At 35.7% G+C, this 24,623-nt stretch overlaps 1 protein-coding gene and 1 long non-coding RNA gene across 41 annotated transcripts in view; one reads left to right on the top strand and one right to left on the bottom strand.

The window, feature by feature from the left end:
• Positions 1–24,623, bottom strand: part of LOC106082769 (uncharacterized) — a 241,901-nt gene that overhangs the window by 53,081 nt on the left and 164,197 nt on the right. The window lies entirely within an intron of this gene.
• The window catches only part of LOC106082698 (sodium channel protein para), a 240,220-nt gene that overhangs the window by 61,447 nt on the left and 154,150 nt on the right, over positions 1–24,623 (top strand). For 25 of the 40 annotated variants that reach the window (XM_059367549.1, XM_059367548.1, XM_059367573.1 and 22 more), the window contains 3 exons: positions 712–744; positions 20,556–20,711; positions 20,835–21,040. In XM_059367549.1, the coding sequence (XP_059223532.1) occupies positions 712–744; positions 20,556–20,711; positions 20,835–21,040 (395 nt within the window). The remainder of the gene's footprint in view (positions 1–711; positions 745–20,555; positions 20,712–20,834; positions 21,041–24,623) is intronic. The other 15 variants (XM_059367574.1, XM_059367572.1, XM_059367571.1 and 12 more) reach the window with 1 other exon arrangement.

Raw genomic sequence — 24,623 nt, 5'->3', positions numbered from 1 at the left:
GCCTTTGTCGTCTGCTCGTTTTTCGCCCTTCCGTTCGCTAATTCGCTCACCCGCCCGCTCATTCATGTCATTATATTCGATATTTGAACATGAAAATCCTTAAAAATTGCAACAAAGCAAAACGTTATTGTCCTTTTTCTAGGAACGAAGACAACAAAGCAATACATATTCTTAAACATTTGTTTCTTCTCTTGTTCTTGTTTCATGTGTTTTTTTTTTATTTCTTTTTCTCTTTCTCTCAAAACTTTTCTTTCTCTTCTCTCAACACCACCAACCAACTCTGCGATGAACAAAATAAAAACCCCAACTCCCCCTCGAACCAAAAATAAAAAAACAAAAAATCAATGAATACCCTGTGAAAACTATTTGATTTACTTGCGCGATTCCCTCTCTCCAATTGCAAAAAAAAAAAAAAAATGAAAACCAAAACGAATCGAAAAAAACGCAAACTCGTCACGAAACGTTTGTATCCTTTTTCTTGTTATTGTTGTTCTTTGTGGATGAAATCATTGCGAAACATTCATACATTGACGTCGAACCGACCAAAACTCACTTCCAACAAACGTCATATGCGTCATCATTACTCGTTGTTGTTGTTGTTGTCGATTGTGTTCTTGTCGCCAATATGTGAACAACAACAATATGCCACACCACTTCTTCATTAAAATTCAAAAAAAAAAAAACAAAAACACATTATAAATCTTCTTTCAGCCGCAATATGGTCGCAAGAAAAAGCAAAAAGAAGTAAGAGTTTTAAGCAGCTACCGCTATTTTATGATTATTCCATATTATTTCCCTTCCGTTTAGTATACTTTTTTGGTTTTGATTTAAACCCCCCTATTAAAAAAAAACTTAAACGATTGGTAATTCTTTTGTTTTCTAAACAAATTCTTTGTCCTTGTCAAGATTTTGTTTGAGTTACATATATGTATTACGTTACGTTACATTACGTTCCTTATGCGTTATACGTTTTGTGTTTTCTTCTTCTGCTAAAGCAGCCGCCGCCACTTATAACGCCGCGTACCACTTCATTATGTGTGTTTTCTACCACCTTTCTTCCCCCTCGTTCGTTTCTCTTGCCGTACAATAACTACTACTTACTTATCAATTAAAATCCCCCTAAACTTATACCTAAAACTTATACTTACACATTTCTCTCAACACCTATCTATCTATATAGCAACAAATATTTTATTTTAACTATTCTTGTTTTTCTTTAATTTTTTTCTCAAATACAAATAGTTTTTTGCCTTAAAAGAAAGATTTTACATACGCTCATAATGTGTCGCTTTAATTTATACATGTGTAAAACAAAATAAAAAACGCTTACATTAAATTTTTTTAATAATTAAATGTCATAATATTTTGGCTTTAAAGAAAAAAACAGACGCGCTTACTTTAAAAAGATAAACAAAATGCAAATTGATGGTGTATCAGCTGATGAAATCAATTACTGAGTATTGTACTTTATACAGTGCCCGGAAGACAAAGTTAAGCAATTCAGACGCTGTTTATAACAAAATATATATTGATGGTGCATTAGCTGTTGAAATCAATTATCGAGTACTGTATTTTATACAGTATCTTCAAAAGTGTTCAGAAATACTTCAAATTATTATTTAAGTGATCGTGATTTTTGGCTTAACCTATTTATTCGAATGTGAGAGCACGAGAGTGAAAGAACGTTATAAGTAACCAATACACGAGTACCATGCATGTGTAACCCAAAATTGAAATTGTTTAAAAGCGATATAGTGGCTACATTAAGACTTTTATTTTTAAGAAGTGTAACAAATGTAATAAACATTTAAAACAGCTCAAAAAACCCATAATTTATGTCTTGTAATCCCTACCTAGCGGAGGACAGCGTAGCGCAGAGGTTAGCATGTCCGCCTATGATGTTGAACGCGTGGGTTCGAATCCTGGCGAGGCCATCAGAAAAAATTTTCAGCCGTGGCTTTCCCCTCCTAATGCTGGCAACATTTGTGAGGTACTATGCCATGTTAAACTTCTCTCCTAAGAGTTGTAGCACTGCGGCACGCCGTTCGGACTCGGCTATAAAAAGGAGGCCCCTTATCATTGAGCTTAAACTTGAATCGGACTGCACTCATTGATATGTGAGAAGTTTGCCCCTGGTCCTTAGAGGAATGTTCATGGGCAAAATTTGCATTTGCAATCTTTCCCTAGCGACCTATATCACTAAGAAGTAAATGCATAACAGACATCTTTATTCGCTTGTATGTAATAGTGATTTTATAGACGGGCGTACTTATATGGCCAGGTCGACTAAGAATGTCAAGACGATCAAGAAATAATATACTTTACCAAATTGAAACTGGCCTGTTCGGCTGCACATTCTATCACAGCTAAGTTCGGTTACTTACGTACTTTAATTGGCTATGACAGAACATTTGTTCCACTAGCCTATCTTAGAATAGCGTTCCACGCGCCTCTATCTTCTGCGCTCATTTTTTAATCTCTGACACCAAGTTTCGAGGAGTCTCCCACCACCTTGGTTAGGTTAGGTTAATATCCGCAGCCTCTTGGTTCAGATATTAATCCACCCCATGCCACTAAGACATACACCTAAGCCAGTAATCGGCTTGTTATGTGCTCTAAATACTAAAAAAGTTACCTCGAAAAGAAAATCTACGGAAGAGATTTCCTTGCTACTTACAAAATCCCTAATTGTTTTCCATGTCACGCCCCTAACTTGGCTCATGTCTGGTATTGTGTCCCCACCTAAGTGCCCGTATCTGTTAGACGCGAAAGCCGGGCCATGACAAAGGAAATGCTCCAACGTCTCATCATCTTCCCCGCATGCCCTACACATGCTATCACTTGCCGGACCGATTTTACATAAGAAAGCTATACTGACCTGACGTCCATCTTACATTCTTTCTGTAATAGCCTTGTCCTACCGACCGTTTCGCTGTTCCACAATGTTGCATGCGCATTCGTCGCCCACGCCATTAACTCAGACTGCGTCGACCCGAAAGGCTTCGGGTTAACAAAGTTTATTGACGGTAGTTCTCTGGCCTTCATTGCCAAATCGTCTGCTTTCTCATTCCCAGTTACTCCGCTAGGCCCGTTTCGCTGTTCCGCAGGTTTACATGCGTTTTCGTCGCCCACGCCCTTAACTCGGACTGCGTCGACCCGAAAGGCTTCGGGTTAATCAAGTTTATTGACGGCACTTCTCTGGCCTTCACTGCCAAATCGCCTGCTTTCTCATTCTCAGTAACTGCGCTATGGCCCGGTAACCAAACGATGTGGATCGTGACATCCTCAGAGAAGGCGTTAATCTCTTTCTTACATTCCAAGACTGTTTGCGATCTTACCGTCCTGATTGTTATTGTCCTTATGGCCTGTTTACTGTCCGTAAAGATGTTCGTCCTCACGTTAACACCACACCAACTCATGGATTACGTGGTCGCCCGGTTCTCCGCCTGCAGGGACGTATTATGGACAGGCAGTGTAAAATAGATCTCAGTCCCACTATGTCCTCTTGCTTTGATCCATACCTGTAACATGATCTTCCACATGGCAAGACTCGGGTTCCTTCAACGCAAGACTGTGCCGCTGGCAGCAGTTCCTCGCACTCGACCTCAAGTATCGTCTTAGGTATCCGATCTGAAACCTCCCAGGTTTCCCATCGTTGCCTCGATTATACAATAACAATGGGATGACCTGCTCCTATCCTCTATCAATTCTTCCATCGCTTCAAGTCTTATAGCCGTAATGGCTGCCTCATACTACAATATATCTGTATGTCTATGGGTCGGATGTCTAGAATAGTCTCCAGTGCCGTAGTGGACGCTCGGCCTATGCCAAGACAACATAATCTCTGATGCTGTTGTATTATCCTTACGTTGCACTTTTTCGCCATTGCAGTCCATCGAACTACTGAGGTGCAACGGTCCGTAACGTAGGGAAACACCCAACATTTGGATACCAAGTCGCCTCGCCCATCTCCTTGATCTGGTGTTTTTGAACATTAAGCTAAGGGGATATCAGAGTATTGCATCCGGTCTTTAATAGCTCAGCTGGCAAACCATCGGCTCCCAGGTCCTTTTTATTCTTTAGTCGAGTTACTTTGGGTTCTGTTTCGTTGATTGTACAAGTAAACTGGCACATAAGCCTTATATTAAATCGCCTTTCGAGTAACAGTTGTTCTCATTTTATTTTAGATGGGCGATAAGCTTTCTACTAGCCAGATTGTACTGATCCTAATGCTTAATCAGCGTGCCCTCTGGTCTTCAATATCTATCAACCCATCGGCACCTGCTGCTTTATTATTTCTTAGTGGGGTTAATGTTATTTTCATTTCATTCTAGCTCGGCGGCTTACACTGAATACCATCGTTAGAGATTGGTGTTTCCTTTTCATTGGGTAACAATTCTGAGTGAAAGTTTTAATTTTTTACTATTTTTGTAATTTAAATCTCCCTTTGTATATCTTTGTTGTTTTAATGAAAGCGAAAGTAATGACACAAAGAACCCATAAAAATTCCATTAGCAAAATCTGAAAAATAAAATCATATTTTTCTAGCTCCCTTTCCCATAAAAGGAAAACGTGAGTCAACTTTCTTGGAAACTCTTTCTAATGATGGCATCACTCTCCCTATCCCATAGTATCCTTGTTCATGTCAATAAAAACCCATGAAAGAGGTTATTGTTCCCATTATATTAGAGCTGATGTGTTGCATCTCCAAAATAATGCTGGAAGTTCTTTGGCACAAAACAAACTATGAGTCATTTTTTTCGGCCAAAAAAAAAAAAAAACAAAATGCAGCTATTAGGGATTTTATATTTTTGTTTACATGGACATGTCCTTGTTTGTCCTTTGTCCAGAGTGCAATACTTTCCAAGAATCCTTGGTAAGTTGACTGTTTTGTTTCACATGAAGGAGTGGTTGTACTGATTCAAACTCTTAAGGTAGTACATGCATGGTATATCGTACATGGTATTCAAGTGTCCTTATTTGAAAAATCCTTTAAGCGAAAATAAACATTAGTGCATATATTTAAATGTATGCAGACCAATACACACATATATATTTCTGGCATACACCATCAATTGTTTTATATGTATGTTTCTCTACGTTTTGTTGTTGTAAGCGCGTGTGTTTGTATGTTTGCATTTCTTATACACATATTTACATATATTCCTACCCACACAGACTCACTTGCCCATACATATTGGTGTCTCTACTACTGCTACCACTCGTACATGTGCAATAACACTAACGCTTTTACTACTTTTACTCGCCATAATAATAAAGTCAAATAAATGTATGAATGAATTTTTGTAATACTCTGTTGTCGTATAAATGAAAGCTGTTGCAGAAAATTGTTGAAAAAAACAACACACAGAAAATTCCTCCTACACACTGACTCACTTACCTACAAGAAAAAATGGGAAAAAAAACACTTTCGCCACAAATGCGCTAAAGTCAAGCCAAGTGTAAACAGACAGATACCAATGACAACTAACCTGCCGGAAAGTGGGCAGGACAGTCTGGAATACATTTTATGAATTTATGTATTTTTATGAATTTTATGGCGGTTTACAAAACAAAAACTAAATCCACAAACAAAAACAGTGGGAAAACAAAGCAGTGTGTTATGATCCTTTATTCCACAGATTTTTTTTGTTTCGTTTACATGTGCGTTATGTGATGCACACACACACGTACATACATATATACAAATAAATACCAACCCACAATGGCACATGCATCACAAGCCCCACTTATACATGAGGAGTCAATACACACAGAAATTATGCTTGAATAATTTAAGCACAGTTACAGCATAGAATATTAGAGAGGTTTTCTTAAGTACAAAAGCTACCATTAGTAGATTTTGAGTCATGTGATCAAATGATAAGTGTTATGAATGAATAAAACTTAGGCTTAGAGGGTTAAATATTAGTAATAACATTATAATGTTTTATGAAGACCTATCGCTAAATGCCAGGTTATGTCTCCCATAAAAACTGCAAAAAGCCTGTTTGCACATTAGAAATATTTTTATTCTAATTTTAAAGATTCGAGGCAAAGATGAGCAAAATTAATTTAAAGTAGATAAATTTTCTAACTTTTTAAGGAAACATTTCCTTTGATGAAAGATTTTTAACTTGATATTAAGATTTTTTTAAATGGTAATGTGTAATTGGACAGTCATCGGTATGAATCAATCAACGTTCGAAATTTGGCACGGATGGTTGTGTCCGTAATAAGGTAGGAAATTAAGTTTAAAGATATTGTCTTTTTTTAAGTTGTAGTTGTTTGACACGTTTTCATTGCTAAAATCCTACAAATAAGGAAAAAACTTAAACTTTGGGCCAACTTATTTTTTTTTTGTAGTTAAGTTAGGTTTAGGTGGTAGTATGCCATCAGACTCACTTAGACGTTTTCGTCCATTGTGATACCACAGCCAAAGGAGATGTAAGATACCTTCCATTTCCTACCGTTGAACCATTCAAATCGCATTAAAAAGCCATACAACTTGCGAATGTTCACATCCTCTAAATCAGACAAGTTCTCAAAGAAATGAGAACCTAAAGTGGAACTCCTTCTGACTGCCAGTGCGGGACACACACACAACATATGTCCTATAGACTCTTTTTCCTTGACGTCCTCACAGCTTCTGCAGAAGTCGGTTACCTTCAGTCTGTTATCATGTTTTCCGATCAGACAGTTACTTGCCATGATGGACACAATGACTATGTCTCACTCCTTATCTAACCATCGGCAGCAAATCGATAGACCTTTTCAAGTCTAGATTGGGTCACATTATTTTGAAGTGTACACAACCCGCACTTTGTGACCATCTGTCATTCTACTTGGTCGTCTAGTTTGGAACCATCCATAAAGAAGTCTATTTAAATTCTTTAATCAGATATATCGTAGCTCCAATCAGGAAAGTGTTACAGTACTTTTTATCAAAAAAGGGGCTCAAGCAATGTGTAATCCACACTGCGGGTATTGTATCATGGATAATACAGTATACACCCATACATGCGTTTTAAACCCCCAATTTTTGCCAATGGCTCTCTTCCAGGTGTATAGAAATAAAAGTCGCCTTGTTTGCTCTTTTCAAAATGTTTGATTTGATGTTAAATTTTCTGTCCAGGAAAGGTTAGGTTAGGTAAAGTTAATACAAGATTTAACTAAAATTTAAGTTAAAATTCTTATTATCAAGTAAAAGTTCTTTCGCCAAAGGAAATGTTTTCTTAAAAACTTTAAAAATTGGAAATCTTTATAATTAAGATATCAATTTTTTTCAGTGTATCGTCAGATTTTAGATCTTATTATCAAGTAAAAATTCTGTCACCGAAGAAATGTAGGGATAGTTGTTATACATGCCAAATATTGTGAATGCTAATCGGCTATATGTGTTAGTTAGTGTAAGACTTTCTTCAGTGCATCGTCTAACATCAGATTTAAGATCTTTACCTAGTATAGGGTTAAGACAGGGCATGCCCTATACCCTAACTTACAATAAGATTTCCAAAGTATTTTACCTTTTACGCCATTATTTAAGCCTTTTTTTAATTTTTTTTTTACTACCTGATTACATTATCTGACTAGCAATTAATAATTTCCCAGAACTTAGTTATTGTACATAAATAATTTAATGTAAGGTTTTTTTTTATATGCAAGTCCTTTAACAAAAAGAAAAAAGTAGGGCATTTTTTAATATTTTTTACTCGGAATTCACAAAGAAACTAAACAGCCGCCAACATTAAGCCTTTGAAGCTATAGACAGCGTTGGAGTTCATGAATACATACAGACTTGATTTGTGTGCTTAAGTCATGCAAGTAAAAAAACCGAAGCAGACCCCTTTTTCTTTTTCTCTCTACCAAAAATAAAACAAAAATGTAAACGGGGTCAATTTTAATATTTGCATATATACATGTATATTTTTCGGTATTATTTCCCCAACAGCCCTGCTTGGCAAAAGTGTTGGTGGTTTCTTTTAAAATTCTTAAATAATTCATTTAATATTTGTTGTGCGCTTATTTATTAACACTCTAATGCATAAAACCCCAACCAAACCTTTTCAAAGAAAAAAGTGAAAAAAGTGAAAAAAAAATTTTAGCACATATGCTTGGCATTCATTGAGTCAACCAATAGCCAGGAATGGCCTTAAGGCCTTGCTTAAGAGTTTCCGTTTCCTGTTTTAAAGGCAAATGTACCAGTAAAGTGAGACAGAAAGAGTAAGGGGAAACACTTTTCTCAGCGTATCATATGCATAAATAAAAAAGAAAAACTACACAATCCTTTGGCTGCTTCTTTGCTGGTTTTAAAAAGTTTGTGTGCAAATGTGTGTTTAGTACCTTTGTGTTCAAGTGTTTAGGTGTCATGTATTTTGCTCTTTATATACATATATGTATGTGTGTGTGTATGTGTCAATCCTTGTGTCTGATATTTCTTAAAATCATATTGCAAGCTTTGTCGTATTTTTTTTATTTGTTTCTTCTACTTCTATGTGTGTGTGTGTGTGTGAGTGCGTATGTCATTTTACATACATACACCAACTACCAAGAAACAATTTTCAATTTATTTAATTTTCTCAGTTGTTGTTGGACATTTTTAATTTGAAATGCAAACACAACAACACTTAAGGGAAATTTTCTTTCCCCTTTTGAAACTCACAGAATATCCCTTCACCGTGTACTACCTATTATAGCAGAGAGTAGAAACTAACAACACCCAACACTTTGGCCAACACCTTTTGAGACAACCATCACACTCAGTTTTAGGATATCCTTAAACCCACACCCCCTCGCCCCCTAAAACACTGTTAACACCATTGCCCACACCTTTGGTATATGTATTTGGCAAAATAAAAATTGTTCTGGTATCTATACACTCAGATTTCGTCTTTACCCTGTGTCTTTAACTTACCACATAAACTTGATGTTGATGTTAGATGGGACAAGAAAAATACTGAAAAGAGATTTTTCTTCTTTTCATTGCTCACTGTTTAATGTAACGTTGTTGTACTTGTATTCTCGTGTTGATTTTTGGTTGATTTTTTTGTTTTTGGTTTTGTGTTAAGATTTCTGTTGTTGTTGAATTAGGTTTTCAATTTTCTTTTGACCATACTATGCAGATGTCTGATGATTTTTTTTGCTGACATGTGAACACTAAAACGAACCCCCGCCGATAACTAACCCTTACCCAACCCCCAACCACCAACCTTCATAGCCCTGCAGGCCCTACTTAAACAATAGTTTATTGAATGGAAGCAAGTGCTTAGCACAAACTGGCAGCAGCAAATCAAGGGGAGATATCGACAGAGCAAAAAAACAAAAACTTAGGCGGAAACTTAACTCATACATAGTGGCATTGATCAAATTACAAATGTCACGTAATCAGGCAAAGGCGCACCGCAGCAAGACCCAGTGTAAAAGGTCACCAAAACCCCCATTCCAAGCAACAACTACTTGCTGCCTCAAAAACCTTAGGGGCTATGCGTGTTGGAAACCCTTACCAATTATTTTCTTAGCATTTCCTGGGTACCTAGCCATCTCCCTTTCCCGAAAGCCAACTAAGAAGAATCAGCCCACACCTCACCTCCTCCCCCACTAGCCCCATCTCCTGCTCCATCCGTAGCCATCAAGCAAATGTGTATTAGTTAAGTTGAGCTGAAACCAAAAGTTCATGAAATCTATGGGGTTTAGTGTCACATGCTTGGCCATAAAGATTAATTTGTTTGACTATCATTCCAATACATATACTTACATACTCGTATATTCTATGTGCACAGACGGTGAGACACGCAGACAGACAGACCGACATTTACGAAACGTCTTTCCATTCCAAAAACTTATACAGTATCAGTAAAATAGAGTAAATAAATATTGTTTTTTTTGGTAATATTGGGGATTTCGTTTGTGATAAAGTAAGTGTTACGTATTACTACAATCAATTTATTAAAAACCGAAAACAAAACAAAAACCAACAAGAAAAATCCTTATAATTTGTAGTTTATAGTGCTCACCCACTCTAGTTTAGACCTTACTTACATATACATACCAGCACATGTTTAGCCCGTTATTGTTTCCCTATTTTGTTATAGTTTTTGTTGTTTTCATTCATTTTCTATTAATAGTTTATAGGAAGTTAAACAAAGCTGGGGTACACATTATTCCAAGAAGCAGAAAAATATGTTTACAATTTATATCCTCAAAAACATGATAAAACTGCCATGTCAGTGTGCAAGAGTGGATCGTTATTTATAAAAATATTTGCCTTTTGTAAAGTTAAAAGAAATAATTTAATATTGATTTATATAAAAATTATACAAAATTAGGACGAGGTTGTTTTTTAATTTAGATAAAACCTAAATATCATGTAAATTGTCTTATTTGCAGAATATGAAGAAAAGTTAACATTACGATTTTGGGTTAAATATCAAAAAATCTAAAAGTTTACTAAAATTCATTGCCTTTATTATTTAAAAATTAGAATTGTTATTTTGAGTCATACGTAAATGACTAGAGATGGGCGATGGGTAAATACCCAAAAGGTATTTTCTAGGTAAATTGGGTAAATACCCTGGTATTTCCCCATTTATACCCAAAAGCTGGGTATTTATAATTTTGCAGATATCTTGGCTATATAAAAACATTATCCAATCACTGTGTGTTCTGGTAGAGCCTTACCCATTTCTGTCAAATGTGGTCCAGATCGGACCATATTTGGATATGGCTGCCACATAGACCGATCTCCCGATATAGTGTAATGAGCCTATAAAAAGAGCATTTTTCATCCTATTTCGATGAAATTTGGCACAGCGAGCTCTGGTACCCATCTAAACCGTTTTGCTGGATATAGCTGCCAAATACATATGAGTATTGGTTGAAATTTGAAACACGGAGTTTTGATAGACCTCTACACCTTTGTATCGAACATCATCCAGATCGGACTATATTTGGATTTAGCTGTCATATAGATCTTTTATGGCCTCAATACCCTATATCAGGAGCTCGGGTGGTCGATCTGTAGGGCAGCTATATTCAAATAAAGTCCGATCTGAACCACACTTCACAGAAATGTGTAGGGGTCGACTAGAACTTAATGTGCCAAATTTCATCGAAACTGGATGAAAAATAACCAATTTATTGCCTCGATACTTCAAGTCTAGAAATCGGTTTATATATCGGCTATATATAAGTAAAATCCCATTTTATGAGATCAGAATATCAGGTTTATATTCAAAGAATACGAATTCATTAAAAAATTTTTGGAAAATGAATTTTTTACCCAAGATATCTGCAAAATTATAAATACCCAAAAAAGGTAAAGGTATTTACCCAGATAGGAAAAATATGTTTCAAAATCATTTGCCAACGTAGCCATTATCATACATGGGCGTTGTTGGAAATATTGTCAACAAGCGTGAATGATTTTGTGAACAAGCGTTGTTGATTCATGCAATGACCGTTGTGGACATCAACCCTTTGAAATGTGTATATATACCAACCTTAAGTTCAAATGACTCTTAAAACCTTGTATATGTATAGCCGGCCGTGGTGCAATGTGGTAAGGCGTTTGTAAACACACAATGACATTGATGGAACACAGGTTCGATAGTCATCGGCACACAAATTCTTTTTGTGATATTTAAATAAACTGTGCACTAGAAGTTGTCAGAATGTGAACATCTGTGGACGTTTTGTTCAACATAACAGTTGTTGGTTTATAAATATTTATTGTTGATCTAATAACTTCTGTGTGTTGATTCGTGTTTATGAACGAATGTGGCCACTATGTTAACGCCGTGCTTGATTTTTTCTATGGATGTACCCAATAAATACCCAAGCGTTGGGTATTTACCCGGTAGAAACCCATCTCTTAAACTAGCTTAGAATAACGCTCCTATAGCCCATCAACAACTGACCCTTGATTCCTTTGTTCGATTTTAATGAAATTTCATATATTCAATACTTAAAGCATTTATACTGACGTAATTTTTTAAAATTTTTTTAACAAAAAAAAAATTTTAAAAAAAAAATTTTTAAATAACATTATTGAAGAAAAGTAGGAACACTGTTCCTATTTGCTAAGCCAATTGGTTTCTAAAACAACAACCGTTTTCTATATGTTTAATGACCATTTTGTAAAGAAAGTTGAAAGTTGACTTTGACATAAAATTCCACTTGTTGTCAAAAATAGGTGTATGGAATATCGCCATAAATTCTTCTAGTACGATTTTAAATCAAACAAGTAAAAGCTTAATAAGTTTGGCCAGTCCGAATCTAATATACCCTCCACCATGGATCGCAGTTGTTAAATTTTTTTAATGATTTTTTGAAATATATATGAGCTATATCAAGTTATTAACCCATATGGACCGTACTTTAGGAAGTCAAAGAAAAGAACCACCTCCAAAATTTCAGGCAAATCGAGTAATAATTGCGACCTCCAGAGGCTCAGAAATTCACATTGAGAGACGGGTTTATATGGCTGCTATATCAGGTCATCAACCGATTTAGACCCTACTTGACACAGTTGTTGGAAGTCAAACCAAAACGACATGTGCGAAATTTCAACCAAAATTGTACAAAGACAGGGCGCACCCTGTAGAAACCCAAGAAGTCTAATCGGTAGAACGGTTTATATGGCGGCTATATCAGGTTATGGACTGATGAAGACCATACTTGACCCAATTGTTGGAAGTCATGCCAGAACGATATGTGCAAAATTTCAGACAAATCGGATAAGAATTGCGCTCTTTAGAAGATCAAGAAGTCTAATCGGGAGATCAGTTTATATCGCAGCTACATCAGGTTACGAACCGATTTGTGGGAAGTGGTACCAAAACACAACGTGCATAATTTCATAATTTTCGAAGTCACTCTTGGTTCCTGATTTCAAGTAAAACATGTCCAACAAGTTACTTCGCCTTAGAGAACTTACCAAAGTCATTCCGGAACCGAAGTTACTCGTAATTCTTAATTTTGTTGGGTTTCCGATTTGAGGTTAAGTCATAGCTATTAGGAGGCCTAATGCTGAGATCTAAGTATCCCTAAGTTCTTGATTTAAGTGATCCTTACTAATCCCTACTAAACACATCTAACGAATGTATATTTATAACTATTTCTAAGGACTGGAAGGCCTAGTGGCTTAGATTTAGGTTAGGTTGAAAAGAGGGTGCAGATATTAATCCGCCCCATACCACTATGGACATATACCTAAGTCAGTAATCTTTTTAAAGTGACCTCTAAAAAGAAATTTTTAAGTTAGGAATTCCATGCTACTTACAAAATCCTTAATTGTTTTCAATACCACTTCCCAAAGTTGGTTCATGTCCGGTATTGTGTCTCCACCTAAGTGCCGGTATCTGTTAGACTCGAAAGCAGGGCAATGACAAAGTAAATGCGCCAACGTCTCGTCATCTTCCTCGCATGCCATACACATGAAATCACTTGCCGCACCGATTTTACATAAGTAAACTAGACGTCCTGTGTGTCCCGTTATGATACTAATAGCTATACTGACCTCCTTCTTGCTTCCTTTCAGTAATAACCTCCTCTTCTTACGATCTGGAACCCCCCATAGGATTTTCGCCGTCCTACCGACCGTTTCATTGTTCCACAATGTTGCATGCGCATTCTTCGCCCACTTCCTTAACTCGAACTGCGTTGACCCGAAAGGCTTCGTGTTAACCAAGTTTATTGACGGCAGCCCTTTATTTCCCCTTACTCCGTTAAGGCCTGCCACCCAAACGATGCGGATTTTTCCATCCTCAGAGAAGGCGTTAGTCTCCTTCTTACACTGCAAGACTGTTCGTGACCTTACCGTCCTGGTTGTTATTGCCCTTATGGCAATTTTACTGTCGGTAAAGATGTTTACACTCGACGTTTTCGCGTTAGCAACACACCACTTCACGCATTCCGTGATCGCCCGGATCTTCGCCTGCAGGACCGTATTATGGTCAGACAGTCTAAAACAGATGTCAGTCCCTGGGTTCTCAATGTAAACCCCCAGGCCCACTCTGTCCTCTAGCTTTGATGCATCCGTGTAACATGATCTTCCAGATGGCAATACTAGGGTTCCGTCAATCCAAGACTGTGCCGATGGCAGCAGTGCCTCGCACTCGACATCAAGGTTCATCACAGGTATCCGATCCGAAACCTCTTCCCTTCCTTCCAGGTTTTTTATCGCCGCCTCGATTACACCGCGATGGTATGGGCTGCTCCCATCCTCAATGTATTCTCTCATCGCCTTGAGTCTCATAGCCGCAGTGGCTGCCTCACATTTAATCTGTATGTCAATGGGTCGGATATCTAGAATAATCTCCAGTGCCCTTGTGGGCTTGGTTCTACTCACTCCGCCTATGCCTTACAACATGTTCTCTGAACCTGTTGTATGGTCCTTATGTTGCACTTTTTCTCCATAGCAGTCCACCAAACTACTGAGTCGTAAGGAAGTATTGGTCTAATCACGCTCCTGTAGAGCCAATGGACTATCCTTGGATTCAGGACCCATTTCGAGCCTAAATCCAAGGATAGTCCACTATAGATTTACTTATCTATATTTATTATCGAAACCATGTAGCGAGTATATTGCCCCTTTCCATTTTGGAAGGATTTCAGAACTCTTTGTATTTAAATATATGACATTTACTAGGATTTAGTATGAGTAATGATAGTAAGAATCATGTAAATAATAGAACTCATCATAAACTATATATAAACTGATGATGACTACAAAATCAGCAGTACTAATTTCCTTTGTGATTAAATGATTAATTTTTTTTTTTTTAATTATGGGCGTGTCAGGTTTGCTAGTTTAATAATATACAACTTCAGGTGCTTTACGACATACATCTTAAATATAAAATTATATATATATCCAAATTAAAATTATATATATATATGATTTCAAATATCCTTGAAATCATTAACTACACCCTCTATATTATATTATCCTAACCACACCCTCTTTATTATATTAGGAATCAGAAAAAAAAATTCAATGTTATAACAAAAAAAGTCCTTTGAACTTTTTTATTGTAAATAAAACGACAATTGAATTTACTCGTCATCCCTTGAATAGTACAATTATATAAATATAGTTGCACTAGCAGAGCAAATATTAACACAGTTCTGTTAAATAAATACAATTAAACTACCAAAAACTGTCAAAGTATCTCAAACTCAATTTCTTCGTGAGTTGGTTTGGTTTAACCCACCATATGGCCAGCATAGCAAACAAAATGTCGTGACAATAATTCAACATAAAAGTTACTCCAACTTTCGTTAGTACTCTGCCCTAGTCCGTCCCCTACCTCCACTTTCTACTCCTTTTCAACTACCAGGCTGATGAATTGATTTCAGTTGTAGTATCAAATTAATTGCTTTTGTTGTTATTGCCAAAGCTATTAAAAATCCAGTCATTAAACCAAAAATGCCTGGGGGCAGCAAAGTTGACCGACCCAAAAAGATGAGAGTAGGAATATTAACGTAAACAATTATTAAAGTAGAAAGCAATGTAAATTGTCATTAACTATAAACAATTTGCCTAATGTCCAAAACACAATATTTTTTGTGGTGCATAGTTGCTGGAATAACAAATTCTTCAACCATAAACATGAAAATATAATTAAATGTATTCGCTATAGAAAGAAGAGAGTTTGTTATTTAGTTTTTTTTTTCGCTCGTTCATTCATTCGTTCGTTCTTGTGGTTGATGTATATTTATAGACATGGTCACGCGCTGAACAAAGCTGTGGTGTTAGAGTCATTCCTTTGGCCCAGTAAAAGGTCAAAGTAGCAGCAGTGGCAGCAAGACAAAAGGCCAAAAGTATCATATGGGGTGTTGACGTTTTTTTTTCGAAGAAGGAATAAAAAACGAGTTGAAGCAGGCGAGAGGATTTGCCTGATACATGAAATGAATATTAGCATGATTTTGAGTAGCGATTTTAAGGTTTAAGGAATAGTCAGAAAAAATGTAAAAAAATAATGAGTAATTGAAAAATTTGATGGGTGGTTAGTATTATTGTCTTTTTTTAAAGAAATCAAAACTTGGAATTTTGAAAACATAATATCAACAGTAGATTGAGCAATGTTAAATATCTTCAAGGGAAATATGCAAAAAGTGGATAATTTTGTAATTTCCAATCGCATTATGCAATGTAAGGTAACTTCTAGAAAGTGAGCTTTCATTTCCCTCCATGGATATTTGTGTAATTATTCCGCTTAGGAATGTAAAGTATCTTTAAAAGTAATGTGCAAAATATTGACATTTATTTAATTTGTTTTATTTAGTAATATTTAAATTTTTACAAGTAAATTACATATATAATTAAAGTTCAATGGTCCTAAGCTTGTTCAAAATTAAAGATAGTTGTTATAATATACATATATATAGTTTGTGGCATATATAGTAAACAAACTAAATGGAATTATATAGGTTGACCTTTTTTAATTTATTAAATCAGTGTTGTTAGACTCAATATGTAGGTTAGGCAAAAAGGACACGTGGCTGTCAACTGCCAGTGCCTACTTCTTCACTCAGAGACCTCTGGTCCATTGTGTTCGTCCTACAAATAAATGGGAAGAAACGAAAGCCATCAGAAACATATGAATAGAAACTAACCAGTAAGGAAGGGCGAAAGCCGGGCAGAACCGACTATATAATACCCTACAACACCTGGTGTACGTAGTATTTTTTACATGTAGAACTTATCTCGAAATCTAGTCAGACTTTAATTTGGATACCTATTGAAATATCAAATAGAACCTTGCAAGATTTTCCTACGATAGGACAACAAATTTGGATTTCCACATCCTTAAAAGAACCTATCGGACGAAAGATATATATGAGAGGTATATATTGCACACGTATGACGACATCAAATAAAGCACCTCTTGCGAAATTTGGTAAAGATCGGACTAAAATTGTGGCTGCTATAGCCTTAGAACTCCAAATCGGAGTGCTATATCTAAAATTCCATATCGGATGAAAGTTATATATGGGAGCTATATATAAATCTGGGCCGATTTTGCACACGTATCCCTGATGTACGCATACAATAGTCTCTCAAGTGCAAATGCAAATTGTGCCCATGATCATTCCACTAAGGAACAGGGGCAAACTTCTCACATATCAACGAGTGCAGTCCGATTCAAGTTCAAGCTCAATGATAAGGGGCCTCCATTTTATAGCCGAGTCCGAACGGCGTGACGCAGTGCGACACCTCTTTGGAGAGAAGTTTTACATGGCATAGTACATCACAAATGTTGCCAGCATTAGGAGGGGAAAACCACCGCTGAAAATTTTTTCTGATGGTCTCGCCAGGATTCGAATCCAGGCGTACAGCGTCATAGGCGGACATGCTAACCTTTGCGCTACGGTGGCCTCCTAGTCTCTCAAGTAAAAAGTCAGCAGACTTATCGGCCTAAAGACCTTGGCCCGGGAGTGACCCGGTTTCCCAGCCTTCGGCATGAAAACGATCATAACCTCCCGCCACGCAGTGGGCATAAAGTCAAGCAAAATGTTAGCCCCCTCCAGTAGCCTTGTGATACAGGCCCGCCCTTTGCAGCATGGCAGGTGATATCCCATCCATTACAGTTGACTTGTAGGGCTCAAACGAATTAATCGCCTCGAATATCCTCTCGTCAACAACCGACAGCACCACAGCACTGCTTTGTATCCAAAGGACATCCGTAGCGTCGGAAATCACCGGTCCATTGGCTACATCCGAGCATCCCGGAAAGTGCGCTGTGGCCAGGAGCTCCAGAATTTCAGAGCTAAACACCGCCCAAGTCCCATAATCTCTCAGACACTTCCGAGAGTCTTAGGGTCCTTATATAACACTCTCCGAAACCTACAGGACTTGTTCACCCCCTCTACCGACTCACCGAAGCCAACCCATGAGGCCCTCTTAGTCGATCTCACCTCGGCCTTTTAACGGTTCAGGGACTCCTTATAGAGGTTCCAATCTGTACCCAGCCTGACACTACTGGCCTTGTTGAACGGTCTGCTTGTAGTCCGCCTGAGTTTCCTCAGCTTCCCATTCCACCAAACAGGCAGTGACTTCTGACCTTGATAAATGGGAGGGCAGTTCTCCTCTAAGCTGCTCACCATAGCTCTTGCCAACGCTTTCGTCGCCACCTCAAGATCCCTTGATGACACCATCAAGGACAATGCTGATGGTTCGAAGCTCTACATCGACGCGCACGACATAGCGGTTGCCGTAAGCTCTCCTAGAATTCCTTTATAGTGGATCATTGTCTGTGGACAAAGACAGATCAAAGTAGATATATCTATCATCCGAGAAGGAGGTCTCCGCGGATACTATCCAATCCATCAAAACAGTATCATCGGGACTAGTCAGAGTTTTGTCTATCAACTCTGATCTATTCATAACTTGAAATGTAGGTTTATCTCTAACATTGCAAATTCTCAGGTCAGGATCCAGGATAAAATTAAACATCGACTCACCTCTTTTATTGATATCCGAACTCCTCCGTTGTGAGTGGTGTGGGTTCACATCGTAACCCAAGATCCGACTAGTCTCGCGCACAGGCATCCGCACAGCCTCATTCGGCGGGTCCGTTTCCTCATAGGCCATGTATACAGAAGAAGTGGGCAGGGGATGGACTTCCCCCTCTCTAATCTCACCTTCAGATTGCCATTGGATTAGATTCAAGCTCTTCTCTCCTGCAATACATGTCCGTACCTTGTCATCCGTAGACGGAGTAAAGATGGTGTACTTTGCATTGCTCAACCCAGAGATATTATTTCTCACAATGTTAGGTTGTTTATCAAAAACCAAACTTAACTTTCGGATTAGTGTATTAGGTCATGTTTTGGGGAAAATTGCAATTTTTTATGGCTCGAAGACTCAAACAATATTTTTTTTAATTTTTGTAAATGATTTTCCTTGAAAATGTTTAAGTATCTTTGCATTTTATGATTTCTATATTAAAAATAAATAAAAATATAACGATAATCCTATTCGTTTAGACTTCAGATACGATTTTATTTTTTTTTTAATATAAGAAAATAACTTATATGTAAATATAAATGCTCCAAATAATGAATATATAAAATATCCTCAAAATCGGACAAGGGAATAGAGGGTCAGGCGTTAATGGGACGTTTGCTAGCCTCCTTGGCTGACCAATGATTTTAGCCTTTATCTGCATTGATTCCAAAACGTTTTTTAAAAAACAAGATATCCAATACCGGTATCCGGGTTGAGAAGCAGAAAAGTAATCGGTTACAATGACGAACTTGCTTTTAAGACCCTTTCCATATTTTAGAAAATTATAATTTCATCGGAAAAGACTTTTGAATACAGAGTAAGAGGGGCTGTCTTTATAATTTTGTCGTTTTCAGCCACACTGCAGCTTTGTCTTGGATCCATCAGTATATACAAAAGTGTATCCTGTCATAATGTTCTGGATGTATAAACATTCTTGTTGATAAAACTGTAAGAAGGTGTTGTGCTTCCTAAAATTCCTAAGGGAGTAACCAATTGGGATGTTGTAATTTTCACAAATTGTTACAATGCGAAAATTACAGAAGATATATTATAGAAATAAAATTGCTAAATAATCCTATTAAAGTATATTTGTCATCAAACAGTAAATTTTTGGCGTTGGTATAGTATCTGTAGTATTTTCAATTGTCATCAGGTTAGACTCAAATAACGTGTTGGAAATCTTCATACAACCGTAGGCACCAAGAAGCATTGACCTATACTTTTCCAATTCCACTGAGCATAGTCAGCTATGCCAAAAAAGTGGGAATTACTTCCTATTGGACCCAAAAACTCAAAAATATCTGAAATCAGTTAAAAAAATTATTCAACATTAAAAAATTTCTGAAAAACGACAACATTGCCTACTACTGTAAAATAAAGAAAGTTTCTTAATAAAATTTTTTTAAATAACTTAAACTTATCTTTTTTTGAATAACTTAAATACAATAAAAGCTAAATGTACATGCAGCTTAGCTCTTTTCTTAAACTCATTTTTTGTAAAACAAAATTCCGCCGCTGGAAATGTGTACTGAAAAACAAATTATAATAAAACAGCTTAAATAATTTTTTCCTTATATCACTATTTTAAATAAATATATTTTTTTTTATTTCTTCCCTATTACTCTTTCACTCATCCAACAAGCATTTTTTGGTTCTTAAATTCATAAATGTGCATTAAAGCTTGAGTGATATTCTCATATGTATGGTTTGTTATACTAATATATCATTTTTTTGTTTGTAAACATACATAAATGTTTTGATTATTGTTATAATTAATGTCATTGTATTAATCCCAAAATTCTATTGAATTCTTTCTATTTCTAATAAACAAAAAAAAAAACATGTAATAAGGCTCTTTTCCCATTTTTGTTTATATTAAGTTTTGTTTTTTTCTTTATTATTTAGAATTAAAAGTTCTTTTTTCATTCATTATATAAAGTTGAAAATTTTAATTCTTTGTTTTATTCCAAACAAAACTAATTAGTCGTATGCCTTTGTATTTCCTTTTTGTGCAACAATCAAATATGTTTGTTACCAACTCTAGATTCGATATGATGACGAGGACGAAGATGAAGGTCCACAACCGGATCCTGCACTTGAGCAGGGTGTGCCCATACCCGTTCGAATGCAGGGCAGCTTCCCGCCGGAATTGGCCTCCACTCCTCTCGAGGATATCGATGTCTACTATAAAGATATACTGGTAAGTTGAAAAGCAATCACACATTTGTATTTTTCCATAACTCTCTTTTTTATAATAATACTCTTCAATATCAACTTTGTTGTATAACTCTGTTCTTCTTGTTTGTTTCTTATTTCTTTGTAGACATTTGTAGTAATAAGTAAAGGAAAGGATATTTTTCGTTTTTCTGCCTCAAAAGCAATGTGGTTGCTCGATCCATTCAATCCGATACGTCGTGTAGCCATTTATATATTAGTACATCCTTTGTTTTCGTTATTCATTATCACCACTATTCTAACTAATTGTATTTTAATGATAATGCCGACAACGCCCACGGTCGAATCCACAGAGTAAGTACTGTTATTAAAACTATGCCAACTATTAGAAACACCCACCCCCTAATCCTCCGAACCCAAAGTTGCCACCCTAAAAAATCTACCCAGCCCAACTATCCACTTTCATGACTATTTGTTAGTTATATTTATAACTATTGGTAGTTTAAAAAATATTTCCTTACTTTTGTTTTGAATTATTTTAAAGTTTTTAGTTTATTATTTTCTTTATATGTTTTTCTTATAATTCCTATTAAAGCATTTTTTTAATTATTTAAAAAACTATAACCAAAATATATATTCTTAAATATTTGGTATTTTAGGTGATTTATTTTTTTAATATGTTTTTCTTAACAATTATTTATCCAGAATTTAAAATCTTACAATAATGTATTATTTGGTGTATTTTAAAGTGAAAAAATATGGAAAAACAAAAAAGTATTCTTGTGATAATTTTCCTTATATAAATCTTAATATTTATACAACTATGTAAAACCTACCCCGACCTCTTATCTCTTAAATCTACAAACAAACATAAAACAAAAACAAACCAGAGTAATTTTAAACAGAGTAAATTTTTTGTACAACATTTAATTTACCTGAACTAATTTTTTTTCGAGAGGTTTTATAGATACTTAAAGATTTTCCAAATCAAAACCCGACGACCACAATCAAGGTAACATCTTCTAAAATATTTAAAACGTGTACATTTCAACAGCTTTTCTAGTTGTTTTTTTGCATTAATTTTCCGCAAACAAAAATAAATAGATCTCCATAAGAGTTCATTAAGTTGCCTTACAAAGAATGCAGTATCTCATTCGTTTAAATCAGAAAAACGTTAACTGTAAATGTCTCTCATTAAACTGCAGTGAAAAAGAAATCGTTCTCAAATCATTCAGTCTCGTTTTAGAAAATCAACTTAAATATTTTTTATGTGAAATAAATCACAATCATTGCATTTGACATTCGGACAGTGAGACGAAAGCGGACAAAACTAATAGCAGCAGGATAAGAAATCAATAAGTTAATAAAAAATATTTTTACGAACAACTAGTTTAGCATGGATTAAACAGCTTGTTAGGTTAGGTAAAGATGGAAGATGATGACTTGTAGATGGCTTACTTGTCTCGATTACCCATTTCACAACACCTTTTCATTGCGATTTCACAATTTCTATTTCATTTCATTTCAATTCCAGAATCCTGCTTCCTTTGAGGTATTTGAATATCGCCTCAAAATTTTTTCTGATAACTGCTGCTGAAATATAAAGAATATCCTTCTAAAAATAAACCAATCCGAACTATATACGACATGCATGTCGAAAAGCCTAACATAAGTCAGTGTGTCAAATTTCAGTGAAATCGAATTTAAAATGGGCCTTTTATGGGGCCAAATCTTTAAATCTGGGCCGATTTGGGCCATGTCAAAGAGCCTAACACAACTCACTGTCCCATATTTAGGCGATGTCGGACAATAAATGCGCCTTTTGTGGGCCCAAAACCTTAAATCGAGTGATCGGTCTATATGGCAGCTATATTCAAATCTGGACCGATCTGGACCAAATTGAAGAAGGATGTCGAGGGGCTTAACTTAGCTCACCGTCCCATATTTCGGCGATAGTGGACAATAAATGCGCCTTTTATGGCCCCAAAACCGTAAATCGAGGGATCGGTCTATACGACAGCTATATCCATATTTGGATCGATCTGGGCCAAATTAAAGAAGGATGTCGAAGGGCCTAGCACAACTCACTGTCCTAAATTTCAGCAAAATCGGATAATAAATGTGGCTTTTATGGGCCTAAGACCCTAAATCAGCGGATCGGTCTACATGGGGGCTATATCAAGATATAGCCCCCATATAGCCCATCTTCGGACTTAACCTGCTTATGGACAAGAAAAGAATCTGAGAAAGCTTTAGCTCAATATCTCTATTTTCAAGGGCTGTAGCGTGATTTCAACACACAGACGGACGAACATGACTAGATCGACTTAGATTTTTACGCTGATCAAGAATATATATACTTTATAGATTCGGAAATGGATATTTCGATGTGTTGCAAACGGAATGCCAAAATGAGTATGCCCTCATCCTTCGCAAGTTCTCCAAAACGCTCTAGTGAAATCTTATGATTCCAGTACTGTCTTATGATGCCAGTTAATACAATACAATATATCACTATATTCATTGAACATAAATTCTCTTACATACTTCTACTAACTTATGTTAGAATCGCGTTGCTCTTCATTTTAGTATATTGACTTTAATATCAATCAATCTTCAAATGATCCTGCTCTTTTGAACTAGTCTTTACGTTATGACGATTATTGCTCTATGCTGTTATCTATCTAGTAAATGACACAAGCTCTGCAGCTTAGCAAACCTTATCCGTCTCTGCTCTAGCCCTGCATCATCAGTGTCTGCCATTAGTTTCATCAAGAGACTTTTTACATGTGGTAGTATGAAACTGCATACGAGTATCCCAGATATGACTGTCATTATTGTCAACAACAGTATGGAACTGGTTGTTTTTTCACATACTTTACTACTGTACTTCATATACTTAGTACATATTAGTTGACAAGTAGTCAACTGTTCGTTGTCAACAGAAAGCAAAGCACCAACTTTCTACCGAAGGTTTTTAATGGACTAATGTTCATGCAATGTAAAGACAATTGTTGCATTGTTTTGTCAATTATTGGATTGTTTCTTGGAATTATCGCTTCATGGATGGATGGATGTTTTTTTCATTCTGCATCTATCGTATCTCTAAACCACTTTCGAAGTCTAAATACCAATTGTACTCCCTGTTTTTCATTGTTGATGATCTCTACTATTAAATCATATGTAAAGGTACTATGTTGGCATTTCATTCAACACGTGTATGTGTGTTGGAAATCTGTTTCTCTTTCTTCTTCTTCTTTGACTCTTGACTATGACTACTGTATTACTACTATGAAAATGACTGGTATCATTGGCATTAACTTCATAAAAACCGCTGTGTAAAATTCATGTAAATGCAATGTATAAAAAAGTAATAATTAATAAACGAGTAACTAAACAGAGAAGAATTAAAAGTTACAGAGGATATACAAATAAATTTACAATGGTTTGTTCTTCTTAGAAAACAAATTTAGAGTTCAAGTAATTAATGAATTATACATAGGATTTGTAAAATGTAATTATAACATTTAGATGACTATAGTAGATTAGTAAAAGATAAATAAAGCGATTAATTATTAAAAAAATATATATTTAAACAAGGCTTGATGTTGATTTTGATCTTCGAAATACTTTTTTTTTCAAAAAATATTTTTAAAATATCTTAAAAACTTTTTGTTTAACTTTTTATTTGATTTATATTTTTAAAAATTATATAATTAATCGCTTAATTTTTCGTTTAGATGATAAATACATAGTTAAATTATATCTATAGAAATATATTGTTATATACATACATAATATATGCCAGTAGTTAAAGTTTTATTTTTCATTTATTTGAAAATGTATATCAACGTTGTATTAGCCCAAATACCTAAATATTAGTTTTTATGGTAAATTAACTGAATAAGTAATCGAAAACATTGTGAAAATTGAACCA

The sequence above is a fragment of the Stomoxys calcitrans genome, chromosome 4 (assembly GCF_963082655.1).
Source record: "Stomoxys calcitrans chromosome 4, idStoCalc2.1, whole genome shotgun sequence".
NCBI lineage: Eukaryota > Metazoa > Arthropoda > Insecta > Diptera > Muscidae > Stomoxys > Stomoxys calcitrans.
Note: the sequence above shows the minus strand (reverse complement) of the source record. Positions and strands in the feature narration are given on the sequence as shown.